This window comes from Motacilla alba, chromosome 28, assembly GCF_015832195.1.
Source record: "Motacilla alba alba isolate MOTALB_02 chromosome 28, Motacilla_alba_V1.0_pri, whole genome shotgun sequence".
NCBI lineage: Eukaryota > Metazoa > Chordata > Aves > Passeriformes > Motacillidae > Motacilla > Motacilla alba.
Window position 1 is genome coordinate 456,764 of NC_052043.1, and position 26,394 is coordinate 483,157.

General features: G+C 50.9%; 2 protein-coding genes across 7 annotated transcripts in view; one reads left to right on the plus strand and one right to left on the minus strand.

The window, feature by feature from the left end:
* The window catches only part of LOC119712357 (cartilage oligomeric matrix protein), a 6,462-nt gene extending 4,516 nt beyond the window's left edge, over positions 1-1,946 (plus strand). The window contains exon 5 of the mRNA XM_038163461.1: positions 1,813-1,946. Coding sequence (XP_038019389.1) covers positions 1,813-1,946 — 134 coding nt within the window. The remainder of the gene's footprint in view (positions 1-1,812) is intronic.
* Positions 1,947-2,548: 602 nt separating this feature from the next.
* CRTC1 (CREB regulated transcription coactivator 1) overlaps positions 2,549-26,394 on the minus strand; it is a 40,511-nt gene continuing 16,665 nt past the window's right edge. The window contains exons 2-15 of one of the 6 annotated variants that reach the window (XM_038163853.1): positions 25,035-25,151; positions 23,552-23,599; positions 20,749-20,886; positions 19,975-20,036; positions 19,105-19,199; positions 17,918-18,003; positions 17,514-17,557; positions 15,897-16,114; positions 13,879-14,012; positions 12,589-12,840; positions 10,432-10,533; positions 7,540-7,626; positions 5,377-5,557; positions 2,549-4,227 (exon numbers count right to left, since the gene is read on the minus strand). In XM_038163853.1, coding sequence (XP_038019781.1) covers positions 4,016-4,227; positions 5,377-5,557; positions 7,540-7,626; positions 10,432-10,533; positions 12,589-12,840; positions 13,879-14,012; positions 15,897-16,114; positions 17,514-17,557; positions 17,918-18,003; positions 19,105-19,199; positions 19,975-20,036; positions 20,749-20,886; positions 23,552-23,599; positions 25,035-25,151 — 1,776 coding nt within the window. In that variant the 3' untranslated portion in view covers positions 2,549-4,015. The remainder of the gene's footprint in view (positions 4,228-5,376; positions 5,558-7,539; positions 7,627-10,431; positions 10,534-12,588; positions 12,841-13,878; positions 14,013-15,896; positions 16,115-17,513; positions 17,558-17,917; positions 18,004-19,104; positions 19,200-19,974; positions 20,037-20,748; positions 20,887-23,551; positions 23,600-25,034; positions 25,152-26,394) is intronic. The other 5 variants (XM_038163855.1, XM_038163856.1, XM_038163854.1 and 2 more) reach the window with 5 other exon arrangements.

Genomic DNA, 26,394 nt, shown 5'->3' on the forward strand with positions numbered 1-26,394 from the left:
GGACAGACACACGTAACAAAGGCTACCTGCGCTTTCACATTGCCATCACAGTGACGGGGGGGCCGTTGCTCCGAGGAATAAACGCGCTGGTTTTGGGGTTTCTCCCGAAAAAAACAGCCAAGGTCGGGATCTGCGGGGGGAGGAGGGGCCCTCCTGCGCCCTTCCTGCCCAGAGGGGGCTTCCAGGGTCCTTCCCGAGGGAACAGCTCGGGCCTTGATTGTTGTTCTGGCAGGAATCCGAGGTTCTAGGTCCGAGGGGTCGTTTTTGAGGGAAATTTAGGTAAAATGCTTTTAAATAAACTCAGGGCAGGTTTTGCTCTTGGAATCATGGAACTGAGGTTGGGAAAGAGCCACTGAGCCAGGGCTGGAAAGGAATCACCGAATTAAGGCTGGAAAAGAACCTGACTCAAGTTTGGGAAAGAACGACCGGGTCAAGGTGGGAGAAGAAACCAAATTAAGGTTGGAAAAGAATTCTGGAATCAAGGTTGGGAAGGAACAACCAAATCAAGGTTGGAAAAGACCTCCAGGACCATCAAACCCAACCTCCCTCTGAGCTGAAGGTTCACCCACGAGCTCTCCCAAAAACGAATTCACAAATAACCCAGGAAAGCTCCGCGGGACGCGCGCGGGGCCGGCGGCTCCCGAGGGGCAGCCTCGGGCTCCTGGAAAGGTTTTCCCCTCTGGAAAATGGAAACTCAGCCCAGGGGGGCAGAGCCCAGCCCAGGGGGGCACAGGGGGGCTGGCAAGCGCTCCCTGCCATGCAGAAGCCGTGGGAGCCCGGAGGGGGGGTCTATGTACAGGGACAGGAGCCTCCCCCAGCCCCCCCAGCGCCAGGGCTGGGCTGGCTGCTGGAAAAAATCACAGTTTTGGATGCACCGAGGGTTTATTCCTGCTCTTCCCCATTGTATTGGCAAATGCAACAGTCTAGCTCGGGAATCGGGGTTAGCTCCTTCCGGAGATAGAAAACACGGAGGGAGGGGGTCAGGAGGCAGGGGGGACAGTCACCCCTGGAGGCGCCAGGCAGCCTCACCACCCTGAAATCAAACTCGGCAACACAGCAATTAACTCCATCCTCTCCTTGGGTTTTTTTTGTTTCTTTGTTTTCTGCTAAGTGATGGATTTCCCTTCCTGCCCCCGCCCGTGGGGAGGGAGCCCCGGACACTGAAATGAGCACGGGGCTGTTCCACTGGGAATAAAAGCAGATTATTTGTCCTGGGACGCTCGGGATCCGCTCCACGCTCTCCTCCGGGTTTGCTTCCGCATCAGCCTGATGCCACAAAAAGTGAATTTGAGGGAGTGGGAAAGGAGGAATCCTCTGGGGCAGCTCCCACGTGAAAGGCTCCCCGGGGAAGGGAAAGGCAGGAGCTGCTGAACCCCTGGATCTCACGGGGTCGCGATGAGGAGCAGCTTCCCCCTGGCCACAGCTGGAGCCCGTCCTGTCACACCCCGCAGCCCCACGGGACATCCCTGTCCCTGTCCCGAGGGATCAAACCTGCATTTCCCCCAGCGGGAGGGTCCCTCACTGTGACAGTTGCATCCAAGGTGTGTTAGGTTGAAATTAAGGCGATTTTCAAGGTCTACTTACAAGACTAAGAAACAAAGAGCTCTTATTTACACACGGAGTTAAAAAAGCGGGGGCAGGAGCTCCTGCCCGAGCCTCCCTCCCTGGGGAGCCGCAGCTCGGGCTGGAGCTCCCCCTGCAGCGACTCTGGGTGGGAACAGCGCAGCCAAGGACTGCCCAGGCACGGGGCCATTCCAGGAGAGCCACGGGATTCCCGCAGGGAGCTGCACCAGGCTCTCTCTGCACCTTCAGCAAGGGGCTCCCAGGCGCCCGGGCCCAAATTCCTCCTGGATTCTCCCAGGTTTCCTCCTGTCCGAGCTGCCTTTTATCTCCTCCTTAAACTGAAAAAGCGTGAGGGAGCTGAAAGCAGCAGCCACCAGGAGTGAACGTGTCCTACCGAGCTCAAACCCTGCCAAAAAATCCCACAACATTCCCAGGAGATGCGGGGAAACCTCTGGAGGGCGTGGAGAAGGATAAATAAAAAAACAAAAAACCAAAAAAACCAAACAACAAACAAAACCAAAGAAATAAAAAAGACACAGGGAAGCCAAGAAAAAATTCCACATTTTTAGTGCAAATGGTCAACAAATGGCACAGAAGGCGAGGGGTGGGGAGATCCTGCCCCTGCCCCTGCTCAGCAGAGCAGCAGGCAGCTCGGCAGGGCAGCCCAGGGTCTGGAAGCACACAGGAAGGTGCTATAACTCATCGGGGAACGGCACCCACGAGCCGGGCGCCGCAGGGCACTCGCAGCGACTGACGAGCAGCTTTGGGGCTGGCAGTGCCAGGACTGGGAACTCCCTGGGCTGGAGGCAGAAGGAAAATCCAGGTGGGGCAGGAGGGGGGAACAAGGCCCAGCTGGTGGGAGCTGGGAACTGGGAACTGGGAACTGGGGGGGGGCCTTGGAATCCACGGCGCTGCTCCCAAGCCAGGCTGGAGGCTCCCTCTCTGGAGCAGCTCACCCTGGGGCGAGTTCGTTAGTTAATTAGTTAATGACTCCAAATCCTGTTAATTCCTGATGAATTCCTGCCCTTCCCGAGCAGACCCCCGATGTTCCAGCAGGGCCCTTTCACTCCATTCATTCCCAGAAACCCGGGAAGCTCCTTCCTTCCCTCCAGCCAGAGCCAAACCCCCAAGCCCAGCCTGAGGAATCCGGACGGGATTTTGGTTTTGAATTTGCAGCACCAAATATTCACCAGGACCTTCCGAAACCATCGATTCTCCATTTCATCACACAGAGCTTTGGGATTCAATCCTGGTCATTGTGGAGCAAGAGATTTTTCTTCCCTGGGTGAACGAAGGAATTTTTAAGTTCCAATCACCCTGTTTTGCCTATTCCAAAGGGAAATATCTAAACTTGCCTTAGGCTTCCTTATTCCTGCTTAACATCTGTTTAAAATTCCAGTTAGTTTAAAAATACCTACATATATAATATATATAATATATTTCTGGAATAAAACCACAAAAAAAAAATGTACTGTACAAATATTGTGTAGAGTGCTTCCATTGGCTGTATGTAGTTGAGCTACTTTCCTAATATCCAAATATTTAAATAAAATTAAAAAAAAAAAAAAAAGAAATGACAACAACAACAACTGAACAAAAAAAATCATAAATAAGTAACAGAATAAGTAATGAATAAGAATAAAAAATTAAAAAATCATGATTCTACGAGCCTGGCATTGCTATGGAAATGCCCTTCCTGTTGCCCAGGAATCTCTCACCAAGTAGAAATTAGGATTATGCAGGTTAGTCTCTATTTTCTTTAGCTGCTTTAAGATGTTCTGATCCTCTGTCTAATCAAGTAATGAATTATAGAACTTTCATGTGTGCTCAGAAATGCTCTCTATATATGTAGCCATATATAGAAATAGATATATATTACATATATACTAAAAAAAAAAAAAAAAACAGAACGAAACCATGAAAAGCTTGGAAAGAATAGTGTTCAAAGTGGATGTTGGGGCCTGGAGGCCAGCACTGCTGGGGCAGGAGGGAGGGACGAGAGGGCGGGGACACAGCTGGGGACAAGCAGGGCAGCCGGAGGGATGTCACCGAGCAGAGCCCAGCCCCGGGGCGAGGTGGCGATGCGGGATGGCTTCCCGAGGCACCGGGCAGGGCAGGGCAGGGCAGGGCAGGGCAGGGCAGGGCCCCCTCGGCCCCACGCTCCGGGCGCTGCCAGCGCCCCCGGCCCCGCCGCGCCGCCCGGAGCCCTCCCGCCGTGCGCGGGGGCAAAGGGGGAGCTCCGCAGGGGAAAAGGCCGACGGCAAACCGGGAAAAACCACCGGGACACACCGGACAACTCCTGACAGCTGGACGGCAGCGGGCGGCTCGGGGTGACGGCTGGGACGGGGCTCGGCAGCGCGGCAAGCTCAGAACGACAAGCTGTGGGTACTCATTGCACAGGGACGCGGAGCGGCTGCTCCCCCGAGGGACCCCGGGCCGCCAGGGACCCCGGTCACAGCCGGTCCATGCGGAACGTGTCCTCTGTGGCGGGGTCGGTGAGGACCATGTCGGGGTCGTTGAGCATGTGCAGTCCATCCAGGGTCAGGGGGTCGATTTTGAGTTCATCCAGGGGGAACTGGGAATCCGCGTCGAAGCTGACGTCCCCCACGCCCGCCAAGGAGCTGGTCAGTTCTTTTGATAAGCTGGGGGGGGACTCTCCCGTCACTGCGGGGGACAAAGCGCACGCGGGTCACACGCCAGCCTGGGAGGCAGGAAACAGCTCCCAAAACCCTGGAAATGCTCATGGAGCTCTCAGATGGGGAACATCCACCCTCCTTCAGATTCCAGATTCCTCACAGCACCTCCAAGCCACCAACACGACCAAAATTGGTGATGGTGTGACTGGAGCCTTTGCTCTCCCTCAGCTTCAGGAGGAATAACCTGAATTTCCACCATTCCCATCCGCAACCCCTGGCCGCAGCAGCAACGTGAATCCTTTCTCCCCGTTCTTTTAGTGTAGTTTTAATATGGCATTTTTAATATAATATATATCATCATATAATAAATCAACCTTCTGATAAACAGAGTCAAGATTCTCCTCTCTTCCCTCGTGCTGGGACCCCTGTGAATCACACAGCACCCCAATGAATAAACCCTCATCTCACCAGCACCCTCAGAGTCCGTGTGGAGTCACCTTGCCTACTTGGGGACCCTCGGGGACCCTCAAACAAACTGGAGCTGTGTCCCACAAACCCCACGGAGCCCCACGGCAGGCAGGGGACCCTTGGGGACCCTCAAACAAACTGGAGCTGTGTCCCAAAATCACCACAGAGCCCCACAGAAGGCAGGGGACCCCTGGGGACCCTCAAACTGGAGCTGTGTCCCACAATCACCACAGAGCCCCACAGAAGGCAGGGGACCCCTGGGGACCCCCAGACAAACTGGAATTGTGTCCCAATAACCCCACGGAGCCCCGGCAGGCAGGGGACCCCTGGGGACCCTCAAACAAACTGGAACTGTGTTCCACAAGGGGACCCCCAGACAAACTGGAGCTGTGTCCCACAAAGGCAGGCAGGGGACTCGCTGGAGCTGTGTCCACAAGCCCAGGGAGCCCCCAGACTGCTCCCAAACTGGAACTGTGTTCCACAACCCCACGGAGCCCCGGCAGGCAGGGGACCCTCAGGGACCCTCAGACAAACTGGAGCTGTGTCCCAAAGTCCAGGGAGCCCCAGCAGGCAGGGGACCCTCAGGGACCCCCAGACAAACTGGAGCTGTGTCCCAAAGCCCACGGAGCCCCAGCAGGCAGGGGACCCTCAGGGACCCCCAGACAAACTGGAGCTGTGTCCCACAAGCCCAGGCTGCCCCGGGATGTACCTGTCAGGATGATGTTGGGGATGTTGCCGTGGCTGGAGAAGTTGAGCTGCTGCGAGTCCTGCAGGCTGCCGTGGCTGCCCGTCAGTCCCATCATGGCAGCCTGCGAGTAGTTGAGCGTGGAGCAGGGGCTGTACAGGCTGTTGGAGCTGATGGCGTTCTCCATCATGTTGAACTGCTCCAGCTGCAGAGCGACACCAGAGGGTTAACTGCCAGCCTGGCGGGGACCGGGGACAAGGACACGGCTCCAGGACACACGGACAGGCAAACAAATTCATCTTCCCTTGCTCAAAGAGGGCCCTGGGCCCTGAGCTGCACGGGCCGGCTCCCAGGGGAGGCACCAGCCAGACTGGGAGGGGGAACAGAACAAAAGGGGGTGGGGAGGAAATCGAGGGAATTCAGGCTCGCCCCGAGGCCTCTGCCCAGCAGAATTCCCTCCAAAACTCATCCCAGTTTAACGATTCCATAATTGAATTAATTTAATCTCAGAATTAAACTAAATAATTTAATTCATCCATGGTCTGCTGGAGGGTGGGAAGGAAATCAAGGGAATTCTGGATCACCCTGAAGTCCCTGCCCAGCAGAATTCCCTCCAGGACACACCCCAGGTTTAAGTATTTAATAATTAAATTAATTCAATTCCAGAATTAAATTCAATATTTTAATTAATTTAATCCCAGAATTAAATTCAATAATTTAATCCACCCATGCTCTGCTGGAGGGTTGAAAGGGAAATCAAGGGAATTCAGGCTCACCCTGAGGCCTCTGCCCAGCAGAATTCCCTCCAGGACACACTCCAGTTTAACTAGTCCATAATTTAATTAATCTCAGAATTAAATTCAATAATTGAATTTATCCAAGCTCTGGCGGCCAAACCAAGGGAAGGTCTGATATTCCCAAATTAAAGCAGCCATGGATTATTCCCAAATTCCTGGGTCAATCCTGACACCACCTGCAAGGGAATCCTCCCAGCAGCAGCTCCAGCCAGGAACGTGGAGCTGGGAATATTGGATTACTTTGGAATATTGCATTCTTTTGGAATATTGAATTATTTTTACTTCTCAATGTCTTGACATGATGTTTCATTTAAAAAAATTTCAGTATCTTAAATTTTGTCAGAATTATTTTCATTTTAAAAATGTCAATATTTTTCCTTTTTAAAGTCTTCCATTATTTTAAAAACTTCTCATTACTTTTCCCTTTTAAATCTGATTTCCATTTGAAAATTCTCACTATTTGTCCCCTCCAAAACTTCCTCACTTTTCCTTTTTCCAAGCTGATTTTCACTGCTTTCACATTTTCTTTTCATTATTTTCCCTTTTCAAAGCTGCCTGGTATTATCTGAATCTTTAAAAGCTTGATTATTTTCTATTTTTAATTGACCTCCCATTTTAAAAGCCTCATTATTATATATTTAATTGATCTCCCATTTTAAAAGCCTGATTAATATATATATATTTAATTGATCTCCCATTTTAAAAGCTTGATTGCATATTTTTTAAACTGATATCCCATTTTAAAGCTTGATTATTATATATATGTTTTAATTGATCTCCTATTTTAAAAGCCTCATTATTATGTATATTTTTAATTGAGCCTCATTATTACATATTTTTAATTACTCTCCCATTAAAAAACCTTATTATTATATATTTTTAATTGCTCTCCCATTTAAAAGCCTCATTATTGTATATTTTTAACTGATCTCCCATTTAAAATCCTCATTATTATATATATGTTTTAACTAATCTCCCATTTAAAAGCCTCATTATTATATATTTTTAACTGATCTCCCATTTAAAATCCTCATTATTATATATGTTTTAATTGCTCTCCCATTTAAAAGCCTCATTATTATGCATTTTTTAATTGATTCCCATTTTAAAGCCTCGTTATTACATATATTTTCAATTGATTCCCATTTTAAAGCCTCGTTATTACATATATTTTCAATTTATTCCCATTTTTCTGCGTGGGACGGGGAGCACAAGGAGCGAGAGGGGAGGGGAGGGGAGGGAGGGAAACCAAACAAAACAAGAAACGAACAAAAAGCGGGAAAAGAACTCAACGTGGACAAAACGGGGACGTGACGTTAATTAGGCGGGAGTTAATTGGGATTAATTTGGGGTGGGAGGGGCCGAGGAGGCCCGAGATGAATTTGCTCACCTGGTGGGAGAGGGCATTAGCCTGCCTAGCTGTCATCTGCTGCTCATAATAGGAGTCCCCAAAAACACTGCCCAGCATGGAAGAATGCTGAAAACAAAACAGAGTTCATGGTGCACCACCCCGGCTGGCCCCCGCGCCGGGAGCCGGGGAGCCGGGAAATCCGGGAATGCCGGAATCCGGGAGTGCTGGGAAATCCGGGAATGCTGAGAAATCTGGGAGTGCTGAGAAAACCAGGAATTCCAGAGAAATCTGGGAGTGCTGGGAAATCTGGGAGTGCTGGGAAATCTGGGAGTGCTGAGAAATCTGGGAGTGCTGAGAAATGTGGGAATTCAGAGAAATCCAGGAATTCCAGAGAAATCTGCACAGAGCGGGCAGGAATCGCCTGGGGCCCTCACGAGAGGATCCACAGGGAGCAGGAGGGAATCCCTCAGGACCCAGAGGATCCCACAGGATCCACACGGAGCAGGAGAGAATCCCCTGGGACCATGAAGGTCCCACAGGATCCTCAGGGAGCAGGAGGGAGTCCCACAGGACCCCACAGGAATTCCCAAAGGAACCCCGAAATCCCCACTGGAAATGTCATTCCTTCAACACTTGAGAGCCTCAGGAGAATCCATCAGCAAGTCCAGGAAGGACCCTGTGCAAACACCATCTCCAGGAGCGCTGGAGGGTCACCGGAGCGGCTGAGGAAAGAGCGAGGCCGAAGCGCAAGGCCCTGGCTGGGATGTGCCGTCCCCAAATACCTACCAGGCTCTCCAGGACAGAGGCACCCGCGCGGGGACGGCGGTGTCCGTGGGACGGGAATGGGGGCGAGAGCAGGAGCAGAGCCCGGGCACGGGGGGAAGCCATGCAGACACAGAGCGGGGCGCAGGCAGAGCTCTCCCGTCCTGGGGCACCGCTGGGACACACACACACGGCTGGGACAGGGGACACGGGGCTGGGGAGAGGCAGGAGCACGGGGAGAACCTGTGCTGGGTGTGGGACACCAATCAAAGCCTGGGACTGCGGCCCTTTGGTCACAAAGTCCCAACCCCCTTGTACAAAACGTTACCACTTTTCCCCTCAGCCTGTGATCATGACTACGGAGCTATCTAAACCTGTGTGACATTTAATTCTTCACACGGAGTGATTCCATGGGTCAAACTCAAAGCCACGGGGTCTCTGGCTGCACGCCAGGGTCTCCGAGCCCCCCGGCCAGGGCTCGGATCATCCAGGAATGTCAGAGAGATCTCCTGGGCTCCGACACTTCGGCACGCTGCGGTGAAACCCCGAATCCAGGGGAGGAAGAGCAGCACAGGGAGGCACCTGACGGTCACTGCATCCCCCTCAGCAGGGCCAGGCTGCTCCACAGTGGGACACTCTGCTTCACTCTGGGCAGACTGAGGGATTCTGCTGCCTGCAGCTGCCCCATCTTCACAACCAACCCCAATTTCCCCTCCAAACTGGTTTTTCTTCTCTCCACGTTCCATGTTTGTGACCACCATCAGCTTTTGGGGCGTTCCTGGGGGCAACAAATCCAGCTCAGTTTTAATTTAGCAAAACGAAGGAATTCTGGGGGTATTTAAGAGGCCAGAACTACAGAGAGCAGAATTAATAAACCCTCTGCCTTCCACTCAGAGTTGTGGCATCCCTGTCAAACAGAGCAAAACCTGAGGAAGTTTTTACAGGATAAAACCAGCAGGAAAAACCATAACCCAGTGTGTGCTCCGGTCCTTGGCACCGACCAGTGGGGACAAAACCCAGCCAGAGTGATTGAGAAATCAAAGAGAAAAAAAAAAATCAACGTAAAGCCCAAAACTGGACGTTCTGTGCAGTGAGAACTGAGAGTTCCAGCATGCTCTGCTCCAGGGGACAGTGCTGGCTTTTGGAGGCACACAGAGCACAGCAGAACTCGCAGAAGCAGGCAGAAGAGAGAGGTTAAGAAGCAATTAAGGCAGGGTTAAGGAAATGCAGACAATTCCTGCCACTCGGATCCAGGGCTGAGCTTACCATCACCTGGCTAATGAAGGAGACCTGGAGCTTCTGCCTGGGAACCATGAAGGGGCAGCACTTATTTAGAAAGGATCCTCCTTACAGCCTTCAACGTTCAGTGATGAAACAGAAAATGGATTTTCAGACTCTTGTGACGCTCTGGAAGAATTCCCTGCACTTCTTTTCTCCAGGTGGGATTCTCCAGAGCAGCCAGCTGGGGCTCTTTCAGCAGCATCAGGCACTGAAAATGCACTTTCTTATATTGGGGCACCCTCACATTTTGCCTGGTTTGAATTTCTTGCTGCTGGCAGGTAAAGATCTCCCCTTTGGAGGATCACACACTCCCCCAAGCCGTGACTTCCATCCAGGACGTGGGGATGTGTGAGGAGATGCAGGCAGAGCAAGGAAAAGCAGCTGGCATGCAAGGGAGTGTGCTGGGAACCCAATCCCTGCCAGCCACAAGCTGCTCATTTTAGGAGCATTTTCTCCAGTGTTTTCTCTCACTGGGTGTGTTCTCACATTAAAAAAAGGTCCTGATCTAAATCAGTTTGGGGTATTTAGTGTAAATATTTAAATATTTAGTGCCCAGGAGTTTTCCTGCTGCAGGAAAACCCTTTCTTGCCCTCCCAACCTCACGCCCCTGGGATCCTGGCAATTTGAAAGGGTTCTGCCTGGAGGATCTGCCCCCAGGCAAACACCACCCCAGCAGCCTGGTCCTGTGGCTCTCTGCTCACTACAAAAGGCAGTTCAGCAGCTCCTGAAGCCCTGTGGAGTGGGGATGGAGGGGCGGCCGAGATGGGACGTCGGTGATGCATGAGGCACACACGGAGTCACAGTGACACGACTATGGGGCAGTGATGGAGAAATCCAGCTCAAAACACACACGAGAAGCAAGGCCTGTGGAAGCACAGAGTCCCTTACTTGAGGGGAGCTGCCAGGAGAGAAGCCTTGATTGGAGACAGGAGAGGTGGGAGACTGGTTGGCTGGGGAGCCAGCATTACTGCGGTACTGCTGGAGTGAGGCCTACAGAACAACACAGAATTAACACCGTGCCATCGAGGGACCCTGCAAAACACCAACAACTTCTGCAGCCACGCAGCTGCGAGAAACCATCTCTACGGGGTCTGGGTGGCATGACAGGGTTATGGGAACGGGGTCCCCAAATCGGGGGAGAGCTCTGGGACAGCCCCAGGGCAGCGGCAGGCACAGCTGCAGCATTTCCTGCCTGGTCCCACTTCTGCTCGGTTCAAAATACATTCAAAAATCAGGCCAGCCAAGGATTTAGGGCAAAGAAGTCTTGGAAGCTGGGAATAATTCAAAAAGAGTGTCATTCATGCTTCAGTTCCAGTGGCAGCCCCACGTGTGTGTTCGCTGGGACGCTGCTCTGCCTCCAGCTGTGCCATCGGCACCGTGCAGGTGAACACCTGAATCACCGTGCAGGTGAACACCTGAATCACTGTGCAGGTGAACACCTGAATGACAAACCCGGCCTCCAAAGCTGTCCCCACACAGCCCCAAACTCCACTGCGCCCTCAGGGAGTTCACTCTGTGCTCTGCAGGCTCCTGCCTGGGATTGTTACACTCTTCTCAGCTGTCTTGAGGAGTTCTTTTCAAAGATTTAAATTTTTTTTCCATCATAAAGAACGCTGGTTTGGAACAAATTAATAATATTAATGGGATTTAAAGAATGCTGCCCTAATTAACATCAAGAGTAGCTCAGCTCTTCTTATTTTACTCTCATTACAAATTAAGGGATGATTGAGGAGAACCTGCAATGCAGGGAATTTAAGCAGATGTGCAGAGGGGGAGAACTCTGCACTGCCATTTTTTGGCCCCAAATTCTGTGAATCCCAAGAAGATTTCCCTTTTTGCTCTGCACTGCCACTTACAACCTGTCAGAGGGTTGTACAAACTACAAATAAACTGCAATTCTGCTTCACAAAACCTGAGCAGAAGTTGCCAGCGAGGCTGTGACAGCTCCAAAAGCTTCTTGATAAAGTGGCTTTAAATCTGTTTATTTAGGAATTACTTGAGTTGCTTTAGAAGATAAACACAGCAGCCTAAAAGTTCAGGTCATAAAGAGGTTTAGGATGAGGAAAGCAACACAGAAAGCAAAGGATGAGACCAGAATTGTCTGCACTGGTGCTACATGAGGATTAGAATCAAAACAGGGACACGATTTGAGTGGGGTGGGATCCTTTCCACGGCTGCATTGTCCTTCCCTCCTCCCCTTGCCAGCCTGCAAGGGAAGCAGCTGCTCTCAAGGAGCACCACCGTTGAAACTTTCACCCACAAGCGAGTGCAGATCAGCAGAATTGATTTGTGTCACTCCCAAAGCCATTCCTGTCACTGCAGCACTGCCAGGACAGCCCGGGTGGGACACCCAGGACCCCCAGGGCAGGAGGGGGAGCTGGGACTGCCCTTCTGGCCTGGCCTGTGACTCCTGACTCGGGATTTCCAGCTGCTGAGACAGAGCATTTCCTAACAGGCCTGGGAGAACAAGCAGGAAAAGGGATCTGTCCAGAAATCCTTGCTCCGGTTCTGGGCACTGGAGGCAGCCACAAATCCCAGCCTGGAATACACGCTCTAAAATTCCTTGAAATAAAAGGATTCTAAGCAGTGAAACTGCAGAGAACACCTGGCTCTAAAGTCTGGAACATTTGCTCTAAAATTCCTCGAAATAAAAGGGTTCTAACTGTAGAGAACACCTGGCTCTAGACAACTTTTGGAAAGTCATTTTTCCAGGTGGTACTTTATTGGGAAATGGTTGTTGTGCTTGGACTTTCTCTCGAGGCTCTGGGAGTTCCCCCAGTGTGTATCATGGTGTGCTGGGGGGACACTGAGCACCCTGAAAATCTCCCAGTAAACACTGACAGATTTAAGCTGGACCTATCAAACCTGGGACAAAATTTAATGAAAATTTCCCTCTAGGAAACACTTGAAGGTTCATTTAACCAACACCATTTGAAGTTTACTTCAGCCCCCCGACATCCTCACGATGACAGGGCTGCCCCAGCTGATTGCCAGCCCCCAGGGCCACCCCCAGCTGCTCCCAAGGCCAAGGCTGGCCAGACTCACCGAGTTGATGTCGATCCCCACGGAGGGCTGGCTCTGGCTGCCGGGAGGCGACTGGGGGATGCTGGAAGGTACCGTGACGGACAGAGGGGGCAGCTGGGGGCCCCTCTGCAGCCCCGAGCTCTGCAGCAGAGGGGGGGTCTGGGGCAGGGAGCTGGCCACCGCTGGCTGCTGCTGCTGCTGGGAGCTGGGCTGGGTGAAAAAGGGGTACGGGGGGAGCTGCTGCTCCAGGGACAATGCATCCATGGCCACGGCCTGCAAAGGAAGCAGCAGATCAGCCACGCCGGCAGGGGACTCCTCTTCACACCAAGAAAACGAACCAAAAACGAACCCCAGAAAAGCAGATTTGGGCACCGAGAAGAGGAGATAAAGGTGCTGTGACTAAATAAAAAATCCCCACTTTTTTGGACATACGCTACAAAGGAACAGTGAGGCCAAACTGATGGGAAAGAACAAAATTCCCCAAATTCCATCATTTTATGGAATGGAATTCCAAGGACGAGGAATTCCAAGAGACGAAAACATAAAAAAAATTAATTTGAAAAAAAATTTAAAGAAAAACAGATCCAAAAATGAATCCCAAAAAAGCAGGTTTGTGGTTTGTGGTGTAAAAATGGCACCTAAAGGTTCAGAGAGTCAAGAAGCTGCTCTGAGATGTTCCTGTCCCTGGCAGGGGTGGACTGGATGACGTTTAAGGTTTCCTCCAAGCCAAACCATCCCATATAAACCAGTATCTCAAGGTTTGAATCTCAAGGTCAGAAATCACCAACCTGGGTCACAGAGCCACAGCAAAATCGATTTTAAAAGTTAACTGAGTTTCTGTCACAAACTGGAGAAATGGCTTTCAAATTTCACAGCTCACTTTGGGACAGCACAAAAAACGTGGTCTAAGAGATGGTTTTTATCACAGCTCTAGAGAAGAGGAAGTAAAATCTGTCCCCTCCACAAAGCTCTCCTGCTTTAAGGCTCTCACTTAGGGAACTCCCTTAAAGGAGGAAATTACAGAACAAGAGATGAAGTCCATGGAATCATGGTTTGGGTTGGAAAGGACCTTAAAGCTCATCTTGTCCCACAGGCAGCGACACTTTTTATTATCCCAGGCTGCTCCAAGCCCAGTCCAGCCTGGCCTTGGGCACTTCCAGGGCTGGAGCAGCCACAGCCTCTCTGGGAATTCCATCCCATTCCCACCACCCTCGCAGGGAGGAATTCCTTCCCAACAGCCCTGTGGCTCTTTGATTAAGCAGATCAAACCAAGCTGTGATGAGGAAGCCTGAATTGCCCCTGGGCTCCTACCTGAGTGATGGGTGACAGTGGGGACAGCGTGGGGGACATTTGCTGGGACTGGGGTCGCCGTGAGTCCGCGCCCAAGGACAGGGGGCTGACGCTGGGCTGGCGGTGCTGGGACGGGGCCGGCGTCGTCGTCATTCCTGCAGAGAGCAACAAACCCCCTCAGCAGGGACACGGCAGGGACACGGCAGGGACACGGCAGGGACACGGCAGGGTCCTGCTGAGCTCTGTACCCAAAAGAATTCCCTAAACCCGGAGAAAAGGGCGGCCTGAGCGGGCAGCACCGGAGGCGCCGATGGCGCGGGAGCTCGTTAGGTGGTTTGTAATTAATTTTGTCAGGCTGAAGAGCATCAGGATGAGAGGAAGAGCCCTGCGGGTTGTCCTGGCTCAAGCCCAGGCACGGTTGGTCGGGTTGGTGGCCAGGATGAGGAATTGGAAGAGGCAGAGCAGCCTCAGCAGTTCCAGGCGCCGCAGGCACCGCGCTCGCACACCTGCACTCGGCCAGGCCGGGAAAAGCAAAGCAGGTTCTGCTCTGCTTGCGTGGGCTCGGGCTCTGGGAACGAGATAACAAATCCTGGAACCAGCCTTATCACAGGGCACCCGAGGTATTGTAAAAGCAAACGCCTCTTTAATGGAAAAAGCAGAAGCCAAACTGGTTGTGCAGGAAGAGCCCGTTTTCAGTGGCCCAGCAGGGCAGGAAATGTCCACCACGCTCCCAGGAGCCACGACCCGCCACGGGGTGAGGACAAACAACCCAAATATTATCATTTAGTTCAGATCAAGCCAAAAATCCAAGAGTTTAGCTCTTTTCTGCTTCACCCCCGAGGAAGCGAGGGAAGGATGTGAGGCCAAGCCAGCGTGAGCTGCTCCTGGAGCTGCCAGGGAGCAGCACTCACAGGAGCCGGCAGCTCGCGGGCAGCTGGCACGGGCTCAGGAAGGCCAGGAAGGCCAGGCTGCCAGGGAGGCAGCAGCAGAAGGGGCTCAGGCAGGCAGGCAGTGCCCGGGCAGGTGCCCAGCCCGGCTCTGTGGGCACTGAGGGGCGCTGGGGCACAGCCCCGGGCTCCAGGACCCTCCTGAGCAGGGCACAGCGGGCAGAGCCCCCAGGGAGGTTTCAGCAGCAAGGGAAGGTTGGGAAATCAGTTTGGAAAGCACCAAAGGATGAGAGGGGCAGCGGACGGGGTGTGGGATCATCTCCAGAGAGAAGCTGGAATGAAGTCAGTGAGGAAATCTTGAATTTGTTGTCTTTGCCAGAGCAGGGAATGTTTTCAAAGCAGTTTCACACTCACCGGTCTGGGTTTATATAATTTACTTTGTTAATTATGGGGAAAAAAATGTGGAGAGATCCACTGTGGCTGAAATCCTGATTCCTAAAGCCATCCCTGAAACTCTGGAGCCCAGAAAACTCCTCCAAGGATGCTGAAAAGTGAAAATTTTTCAGCTGAAACTTTAAAAGGTTAAATCCTCTTCTTTCCTCCCAAACTCACCTGATCGGAGTCATTTCCCTCTCCCAGCCCAGGAGAGGTGGGAAAGGGAATCCTGCCCAGCACAGGAAATATATTTGTGTTTTTGGATACAACTCCTCCTTTCTATTCTAGGAATCAACAGACTTGCAACTGTCACCAATAATTAAAACCAAACAATCTCTTTGTAATTACCTGAGTATCAGGGAAATTACATTAAAAATAGCAATTAATAATTAAAATATTATTCAATAATAGACTCTAAAAAATCCTCACATTAAAAAAAAAAATGCTGTTTGAAAGGGATGGAAACAAAAGGGCTGTTGGAGATGTTCCCATAACACCAGGGATGCTGGGGCTCAGCACAGGGGATTCCAAGAGGGATAAAAAACTAAAAAATAAATAAATAGAAAGATAACATTCAAAAATAAACATAAAAAAAGAACCAAAAACTAACTCCCAGAAAATGAGATTTGGGCACCGAGAAGAGGAGCTCAAGGCCCTGTGTGCCTGACCAAATCCCCTTCCTGCCCCGGAGCGGGCCGTGCTCGCGCGCGCGCTCACCCGGGCTGCCGGCGCCGATGCCCAGGTGGGTGAGGTTGGCGGCCAGGTTGCCCGTGCTGCTGGAGCTGCTCAGGGCGGGGAAGGACTCCTCGGGGTCCAGCGGCGTGGGCAGGGGCGAGGGGAAGTGGATGGTGCTCAGGTCGGGCAGCGAGCCGCCCGTGTTGTGCGTGCCGGGGATCAGCGCCGCGGGGCTCTCCTGCTCGGCCGAGGGGAAGATGCTGCGGGAGAGACAGAGCGGGCACGGGAATCAGAATCAGCCCATGGCATGAGAATCAGAATCAGCCCACGGCACGGGAATCAGAATCAACCCACAGCACGGGAATCAGAATCAGCCCATGGCACGAGAATCAACCCACGGCATGAGAATCAGAATCAGCCCACGGCACGGGAATCAGAATCAGCCCACAGCACGAGAATCAACCCGCGGCACGAGAATCAGAATCAGCCCATGGCATGAGAATCAGAATCAACCCATGGCATGAGAATCAGAATCAACCCATGGCACGAGAATCAGAATCAGCCCACGGCACGGGAATCAGAATCAGCCCACGGCACGAGAATCAACCCGCGGCACGAGAATCAGAATCAGCCCACAGCACGAGAATCAACCCACGGCACGAGAATCAATAGCCCGCGGCGTGAGAATCAGCCCATGGCACGAGAATCAACCCATGGCACGGGAATCAGAATCAACCCATGGCATGAGAATCGAGAATCAACCCACGGCACGGGAATCAACCCGCGGCACGAGAATCAGCCCATGGCATGAGAATCAGCCCATGGCATGAGAATCAGCCCACAGCACGGGAATTGAGAATCAGCTCGTGGCACGAGAATCAGCCCACCAGGAAACTTCATTCAGATTTTATTTTGAGACTTTTTAAAATTTAGTTCACAACAAAATTTTATCCAGATTTTTTTGCGATGTATTTAGCAAGAAAAATTTATTAACATTTTTTCCGTGATTTTTAAAATGCATTTAACATGAAAATTTCCTTAATATTTTTTGAGATTTTTAAAATTTAGATCACAAGAAAATTTTATCCAGATTTTTTTTGAGATTTTTAAAATTTAGTTCACAAGAAAATTTCATTACGATTTTTTTGAGCTTTCTAAAATGTATTTAACAAGAAAATTTCTTTAAGACTTTTTTTGAGCTTTTTAAAATGTATTTAACATGAAAATTTTATTAAGATTTTTTGAGATTTTTAAAAATATATTTAACATGAAGATTTTATTACGATTTTTTGAGCTTTTTAAAATATATTAAGTAAGAAAATTTCATTAAGAAGATTTTTCTGAGCTTTTCAAAATTTATTTACCAAGAAAATTTCTTTAAGATTTTTTTGAGCTTTTTGAAATTTATTTCACAAGAAAATTTCATAAAGAAGATTTTTTGGAGCTTTTTAAAATGTATTTACCAATTAAGAAGATTTTTGGAGCTTTTCAAAGTACCTTTAACAAGCAATCCAAGAAGATTTTTTAGTATTTCTGACCCTCAGAGGTCTTGTTTGTACCTGGAACCTTCCCAGACAATTCCAGAGCACCGGGATATTCACAGTTCCTCCCAAAGATCTCAGTGCTTTTAAAAGAAAACATTTCCAGAAAGGAACTCACTTGATTCCCGGAACCTCACAGGATTTCGGTCTCGACGACCCAGTCTGAAACAGAAGGGAGAGACACTGAGAGGCAAAGGTGCTGCTGGGGGAACTGCCTCGGAAATATTTCCATTCCTGAGCTCAATTTCATCGTTTCTGTGGAAGATCTCAGAAGATATTTATCATTTTTTTTGCTTTATCCAAGAAAACTGAAATTTTAGTTTCTCCTCATGTAAGCAAGGCTGTGCATTCCCACCCACAGAAAATGCTCTCTTTGCTCTAATCTTTATTATTTGTTTCTAAACACAGCATTTCATCTCCAATCTCAAGTAGTTTATTAATATTGACAGTGACCAAAGCATTCATGGATCTAAAAATGTTCAGAAAATCGAATTTCTGTGCTTTGAAAGGAGCAATTCTCACCTTTTTAGTGTCCCAGCCTTGCTTGGAGAGGGTTTTGTCTGCATCAGAGGTGGCTTCTTCCATTCCAGGGACAGTCAGCAACAAAACTGAAAGGAAAGGAGATTAAAAGGAATCATCAATAATTTGGGATTTAACCTTTGGGAAAATCTTACAAAGTTTAAATTCTCAAGGAGGATGAAACTGCTTTTAAAATAAAAATTTGCTGAGAACTGATTGGATTGCTGGAACCTCCCAGGGAGCTTTTGCAGGTGTAGGTGTCTGTGGGTGTCTGTAGGTGTTTGCTGAAGGGTCAAATTTGGGGCTTTTCTTTGGGATCTGGGATTTCTTTGGGATCTGAGGGCTGTTGGAGCCCTTCAGGGTCAGCAATTCCCGCGCTGGAGCAGGAGCAGGGCCCAGCAGAGGGCACCAGAGCTGAGGGTGCCCGAGCTGCTCCAGCCTGGGACTGTTCTTTGGGATCCTTTGGAACTGCTCTGGGATCCTCTGGAATTGTTCTTTGGGATCCTTTGGAACTGCTCTGGGATCCTCTGGAACTGCTCTGGCATCCCCTGGAACTGCTCTGGGATCCTCTGGAACTGCTCTGGGATCCTCTGGAATTGTTCTTTGGGATCCCCTGGAACTGCTCTGGCATCCCCTGGAACTGCTCTGGGATCCTCTGGAATTGCTCTGGAATTGCTCTGGGATCCCCAGGAATTGTTCTTTGGGATCCCCTGGAATTGCTCTGGGATCCCCTGGGATTGCTCTGGGATTGCTCTGGGATCCCCTGGAACAGCTCTGGGATCCCCTGGAATTGCTCTGGGATCCCCTGGAATCTGCCTCTCCCCGGGGATGCCCCTGGGGATCCCCCAGCCACAATAAACTCGGGGTGCAGCCTCTGCCCCTCCCCTCTGGGTCCCTACTGAAATGCTGGGAATTCCACGCTGCTCCAGGAGCGCCTCCAGAGCCACCCCCAGCCCAGAGGATCCTCCCCAGGGCAGGAATGACAAAATTTGGGGCTCAGGAAAAACTTCTCCCTTTGTTTGGTGCCATTTTCCCCGGATTTCAGCAGCCAGAAAGGTGAACGTGATCCGAGTGCTGTCACAGGAAGTGCCAGCACTCCTGAATTTCACATGGAACGTGTTTGGAAAATCCCCAATCCCTGGGGATTCCATTCTAATAATTCTTTTTTATCTTTTTTTTTTTCTGCTCACCTCTTTTCTGCTGCATGTCCTGTGACCCTCCTGAGAAGGATTCCTGCTGAGCTGGAGTCATGGTGCTCTGGTGCAAGGCAGAATCAGAATTTGTCCTGAGAGAAAGCAAAACCCACAATGTTTTTATTGTCAGCTTCACTAAACAAAAAGAATTTTCCTCTCAGATAGAAGCAACAACTCGGTAAAACCTCAACACTGTGCATTAAAACCCAAAACTCTCCATGTGGCAGAAAGCAGGCAGAATTTCCTCGTGAAACAATCAATTTGCAGAACAAATTAGTTCAAGCTTGAAGAGCAATGGTTTCAATAATGGGACTGAGAGGAACACAGATAAATGGGTTGCCCTTGTTAGAACAGAGTTTTCTGCTTTGTACAGATGAAATATGATCAAATAATGCCATTTTTAAGCTGTTTAGCCACACTTTGGTTATTGAGGTGGTTAAAACAAACATTCCTGGTTGGGAGGAGGCAAAGGAAGGTGCAGGATGCTGTGAAGATGGGAATTTTCATGGCCAACACATCTCAGGATGAACTTTGTGAGGGTGGCCACCCTCAAAGTGCAACTCTGTGTTCCCCCCCACTGGAACATTCCCAGTTCCTGCACCCGGAGAAATGTCCAAGTCTTGGGCTGTGCCTGAGAGCTTCTGGATTTTTAAAGATTTTTAAGGAATTTTAAAGATTAAACTTGAAGGATTTACCTTTAAAAAGGTATCAGTAAATTAAAGCATCACTTGCAGACACCTTAATTTTAAAGCTCATCTAAAACGAGCCCCAGTGAATTCAAAACCGAGTTTCTGAATTTCTAAAGGCACAATCCCAAGTGCTGCGGGGTCAGGGAACTGCCCAAAGCCCCAGGGTGGTGGCACCCACCTCCTCCAGCTGGTGTCCGACGGCGGTGACAGGTACACGGTGCCATAGGGGCAGCTGTCCACGTGGGCCAGGGTTAAGGCAGCAACACTCCCACTCCAGCAGGAAATCTTTTCCCAGGAATAATTGCAATTATCCTGGCAGAACCACTGACAGGAGGGGTGGAGGGGCAGCCTCAGGGAGGAGCAGAAGGGATGGTGAGGACGGTGGGGCAGCCTCAGGAGCAGGAGCAGAAGGGATGGCAGCCTCAGGGAGAGGAGCAGAAGGGACTGGGTGGTGTGGCAGCCTCAGGAGAAGGAGCAAAAGGGTGTTGGGGTGTGGCAGCCCCAGGAAGGAGGAGAAGGGATGGTAAGGATGGTGTGGCCCCCTCAGGAGAAGGAGCAGAAGGGTGTTGGGGTGGGGCAGCCCCAGGAAGGAGCAGAAGGGATGGTGAGGATGGTGGGGCAGCCCCAGGGAGGAGCAGAAGGGATGGTGAGGATGGTGGGGCAGCCCCAGGGAGGAGCAGAAGGGATGGTGGGGGGCAGCCCCAGGGAGGAGCAGAAGGGATGGTGGGGGGCAGCCCCAGGGAGGAGCAGAAGGGATGGTGAGGATGGTGTGGCCCCCTCAGGAGAAGGAGCAGAAGGGTGTTGGGGTGGGGCAGCCCCAGGAAGGAGGAGAAGGGATGGTGAAGATGGTGTGGCAGCCCCAGGGAGGAGCAGAAGGGATGGTGAGGATGGTGGGGCAGCCCCAGGGAGGAGCAGAAGGGATGGTGGGGGGCAGCCCTGGTGCCAAGGATATCTGCCGGCCGTGCTTGTCCACGGAGAGCGGGCGGCGGTGGGGCGAGCCCAGGCGGTTCCGGTCCCGGTACACTCTGTCCACCAGCCCGTGGTGCCGCGTGGTCCTGCTCGTGTCCAGGGCCGACGACTGGAACGGGGTCTGGGGGAGACACGGGGATCAGCCACAGGGCAACAGCCCGGCCTGCCCAGAGCCTCCTCCTCCTCCTCCTCGTCCTGCGCAGGCCGGCTGGCTCTGAGCAGTCAGACTCTACCCGAGATGCGTGGTTTGGTTTTTCCTCGACAGCTTCGAGGGAAAGCTGCCTCCTCCAGAAGGGGCCGTGCCGGAGCGCCCGGCCCAGCGCTGCCCTCGCAGCCTGGCAGCCCCGAAGCCCCGGGGCCGAGCTGGCAGGAGCCGCCAGGCGCTGCCCACATGCCCTTGGTGCAGCATGCAGGGTGCACGGGAGGAACATGCCGACATCCAGAGCCCGACCGGGCGGGAGATGCAGGAGGAGCTGCACGCGGAGCTCAGCATTCCCCGGACGCGCCGCCTGCTCCCGGGCTGCCTCTCACCCCTCCTTGCGGCACGCTTCTTTCAAGGGGGCACCGAGAGAATGAAAAGGAAAAGAAAAGCAGTTTCCTTCCTCCTCTGTCGGGCGGGTTTGAAGTGATTTTCAGCTCCTTCAGTGACCCCAGGTGGGATGATCCCACCTGGACTCTTATCTCGCTGACATCCTGAGCAGATGACTTCAGAGCAGGAGGATGGCAGGGGAAGGACAGGGAAGATGAATTCCCAGGCTAAACTGGAAAACTTTCCCATTTTCCACAGCCCTTCCCAGTGCGTCCCGGGGGGACGAAGGAAGCACCGAGGGGTCAATCTCTGCTCGTACTCCAGCAGCGATTTATGGCTCTCCAGGGAGAAAAATCCTCCCCAGCCTTGCACTCCCTGCCAATGCGAACAGCTTTGCTGAGTCCCTCAACACCATCTGTTTGGAAATCCAAAATTTCCTCCTCCATTCAGGTGCTGCACGTGGCAAATGCACTGTCCTGTCTGCCAAGCCATGAAACCATCTGGCTTCCACATTCATCCCTTTTTCTTTCTTCTTTTTTTTTTCCAAGTGTCAGCTTTGGCTGTTGAAAAGATTATTTCTATAAAGCTTTGCATTTATTTTGAAAGGCTTTGTTTGGATGAACTTTTTCCAGAGTCTTTCTACTATTTTAAAGCCTTTTCTCCTCGGCAAATACTGGGCTGCTCACCCCCTCTGCACACACAGGCTGTGTTAACAGAGCTGCAGAGGGGCTCTGGTGTTTATTTTCTCATTTCAGGGCCAACATTTTATATGCAGCAGAATATTTAAGGCAACAGGGGACTAGAAAGGAGCACAGTGACTTTTTCCAGGACTCTCAGCACTTCAGATCGTGGGGTTTGTGCTTCACTTCCTCACTTGGCTGAGAAATCTCAAACAGAATCTCAATTTGAAGGGTTTTAAATTCAAACACGGTGCTTTAATCTCTGCTGCAAGCCCTGAGCAACAATCCCCACACACAAGTGGGAACACTCATCATTCCAAAGTGACAAAAGGTCTCAAACTCCTCCTTTTTTCTGTTGTTACAGCCCAAAAGGCAGCAAAATTTGCAAATGCGTGCTTGGAAGGTCAACAGGAAAAGCAATTTCCTATGTCAGTGGTGTCAGCACAGGGCTGCTAAAAAAGGAGCAGCCAGCCCTGAGCACAGGGCTCACCTGGAATTTAAAGGGAGGCCAAAGCATAAAATTATAAAGACAAAAATTTCCAGGTAAAAACAGCTATTTCTTAGGGTTTTACCTTTTATTGGCACAATTTCCTTATCAAAAACACAATAAAAATCTCATCTGAGTGCAGCAGTGGCACAAACAGACAGAGAATGTGTCCCAAATCAGGGCTAGAGTTGACAGAAAGAGGGAATTTGGGGCAGTGCTGCTCCCTGGCTTTCCAGGAACCAAGATCCCAAAAGAATCCTGAATTTAGGGAACCAGAAAACACCTGAGGAAATGGAGATCACCCCCAGCAGGTCTGGCTTCTCTCAGCAACCTTCCTGTAAAATTTATTTATATATTATTTATTTATATATTGCAATGTTCCTGGGTTAAAATTCCCCATCTCTGCATGGCATGAGATGTTTAACTACAGGGAAAAAATTATTAAAAATAAGTAATTGATCTGAGTATTGATTGTATTTGGGAAAATGAAGAACTAAAAGGGTTTCACTCCCCTGAAAAGCATTCAAGGATTTGAGACCAGACCCCAAAGCCCCCAAACCATGAAAAAGGCAGCTCAATACAGACAGGAAGGAAAAAGCTCCGTGCTCTCCACGGGTCCTTTCAGGATGTATCAGGAAATCAACCCAGCTGAGGTGGATGAGGGGGAAGGAGGAGTGCTACCTACTGCTGCTTGATATTTTGGTGCCTCCTGGTGCCAAGCGGGATTTGGGAATTCATTCTGCCCTTCCCCACGGATTGAAACATGCAGGCTGAGTGCACATGCTCAGAGATTGCCGAAACCACAGGCCAAGGCTGGATAATCCACGGGCTGCACCAAAGAAACCCCCAAAACCCAGAAATGACCACACGACAGCGAGTGCAGGGAGTCTGCACAGGAATCATTTGCACGTTCCAGACTGGGATGCACGGCACAACCTGGGTTGGTGTGGCAGCCCTGCAGTCCTGAGGGGCTGGGGGTGAACCAAATAACTCCTGTGCAGGGCAGAGCAGCTGTGCAGAAATACGTATCCACCTGGGCTAAGGGACCAGTCCTAAATACGTATTTGCACAGACCTAGAAACTTGTTTACCAAAGAGACAGGAACTGCTCCAAAGGCTTCAGCCAGAGCTCCGTTGTGCTGCAAATCAAAGAAGCAGAAGATGCTCAGACACCAACGCTCTCAGCAGGCACAACCACCCAGGCTCTGCCTCCACACTGTCCCAGAGCTGGCTGCAGTCGTGCTTGCAGCTCCAGACGGAAAAACCTGGGAAGCTTTTCCCCCCTGCTACAAACACACGGGGTTGTTTTGTTGTTTGGCACCATTTGTTATCTGGAACAACATCAATTTGGGGGTTTTTTTTTAGAGTGCGTGTGTGAAAAAATATAGAAAACCCCGGGGTTTAAGGATAGTTTGTTTCCTCCTCCAGTCATTCACAAGTTTGTGAATATTCCCTTTTCAGCAGTCAGCATTAAAAGAGTGCAGGGAAAAACCATCAGTGATGGCCACCAAGCACAGAAATACTGAAATATTCTTGTTCAAAAGGAATTCTTAACCTCCTTAACAAAAAGCTTGAACAGAGCAGACATTGTGGAGTAACACCGGGGACTTCAATCCACTACAAACCTCTGCTCTGTATTCCCCAAAGAATTAAAGATTAAAATGAACTTTTGCCTCTCCTCTCGCACGAGATTCAAGCTTTTAACCTGCCCAAATTCAGCTGTCTGCACCGATTTCAAGAAGCAGTTAGAGGAGGTCAGCAAGAGTTTCTCCATCTTTATTAAGCAGCCTTCATCAGAAAACCACAAACTGCAAAATTTCCTTCCCACCACATCCTCGTGAGCTCAACTGTACCTCTGACTGCTCAAAAAAGGAAAACCAGTGCAGAAATGTTCATCATTTTGAGCTCTCTAAATCAACCAAACGTGGAAATTGGGAGAGTCCACAAAGGATCCACCAACTAATCCTGTCCTCGGACAACATCCTCAGTGCAAACATGCTTCAAACGGCAAAATATCCACCTGAAACTCTGATTTTCTGTTTAAGGTGCATCATCCCTGCAGTCACAAAACCCAGCCAGGACATTCTTACATTCCCTTTCCAGCCAGCCCCCAAAAAAGGGATTATTCTGATACCACTTTGTGTCCCACTGCTCTTCCCCTCTCCCAAAACTCCTCCCACAGAAAATGCACATTGATTCCTCCACCCCCAGCCCAGCATCGTCTTTATTTCCTCCCATTTTGCTCTGAATTCACAGCATCTTCCCAGATTTCATCAGGAATTGCACCTCTCAGAGTATTCACCTTTATTTCCTCCCATTTTGAATTCACAGCATCTTCCCAGATTTCATCAGGAATTGCACCTCTCAGAGTACTCCTGACCCCAGAGCCTCACAAGCAGGGACAGGAGAACTAAAATCTACCAAAATCAACACAAAACCCACCCAACATCCCAACCCCAGCAGAAGTTTTGAAACCAGGGTGCTGACTGCTGGACCAGCAGCTGCCCGGGAGGACACAGCAGCATCCCAGCCCAGGATTCACCCCCAAATCCAAGGAAAAAGCTCTGAGCTCACCTGGAAGGGGAGATCCATGGCACTGTTCCCAATCTGATTCACATTTGGCAACGACCCCCCGTAGTACTGGCCACGGCTCTGCCCCAGTTGCAAATATTGGGTTTTCTGCAGCTGTAGCTGAAAGAAAAGGAGGAGGAAAATACAATTTCAACTGTTAGGACCAGCACAACGTGACACTGCGATCACTGAGAATGGAAACCATTAAAAGGCATCAATCCAGCTTTTACAAAGGAGGGCCGACCCTCTCCACAGGTTCCTTGCAGCAGGAAAAGCCCCGGAGGAAGGGCAGGGAGAGAGGGCCAAGGAAAAGGCAGAGGCAGCTTTTCAAACAAAGCTTTTCACAGAAAATCCCTTCAGCCGAGGAATAACCAAACCACCCCAGGAATTCCCTGCAGGACAGGGACACGGGGAGGGCGTGCAGAGCTCACTGCACCCAGGGAGCACCCTCCAGAAAAACAGCCCAGGGTCTGCCCACAGCTGGAGACACTGCTGGAGCTTCAGCTGGGATCTTCGGGGTGCTCAGGCTGCTCAGGGGTGCTCAGGGATGTTCAGGGGTGCTCAGGGTGTTCAGGGGTGCTCAGGGATGTTCAGGGATGCTCAGAGGAGCTCAGGGGTGCTCGAGGATGTTCAGGGGTGTTCAGGGATGCTCAGGGGTGTTTGGGGATGTTCAGGGGTGCTCAGGGATGCTCAGGGGTGTTCAGGCATGTCCAGAGATGCTCCAGGTGCCCACACCACACCCAGACAGGATGCAGAGAAAAGGCTCAGCCTGTTTCCTCCATGCCAGCACTTTGGGCAGCATCCATGGAGGATGAGGATCACAGAACTCCAGAATGACCTTAAGGATCATCTCATCCCAGCCCTGCCACGGCAGGGACACCTCCCACCATCCCCGGCTGCTCCAGGGGCACTACCAGGGATCCAGGGGCAGCCACAGCTGCTCTGGGAACTCCATCCCAGAGCCTCCCCCCCTTCCCAGGCAGGAATCTTACATTAAAATAGTCCCTGGGTACAAGCTCACCCTGAGGACAGCTCACGCATCTTCCTGACATTCAAACGATTCCTAGAAAACTCAAAGACCTTTTATTCACAGAATTTCCCCCAGAAGCCAGCAATTTCCAACTGCAGACAGTAAAAACCTCTGTGCTTGAGCTGAGGGACCAAACCAATGTGAGTGAGGAGCTGAGTGGAGATGAAGGCTCCCCCGAGCACAGAGCCCCAGGATCAGGTGGGAAAGCAGCTCCAGGCTGTGGCCAGCCTTCGCCAGGGTGCTCCCAAAACCTCGTTCTTGGGGCAAGACACCACCCACAAAGTGGCTGAGGGGTTTTTTCTTATAAAAGGGCAGACGATCCCCTCAGGCTGA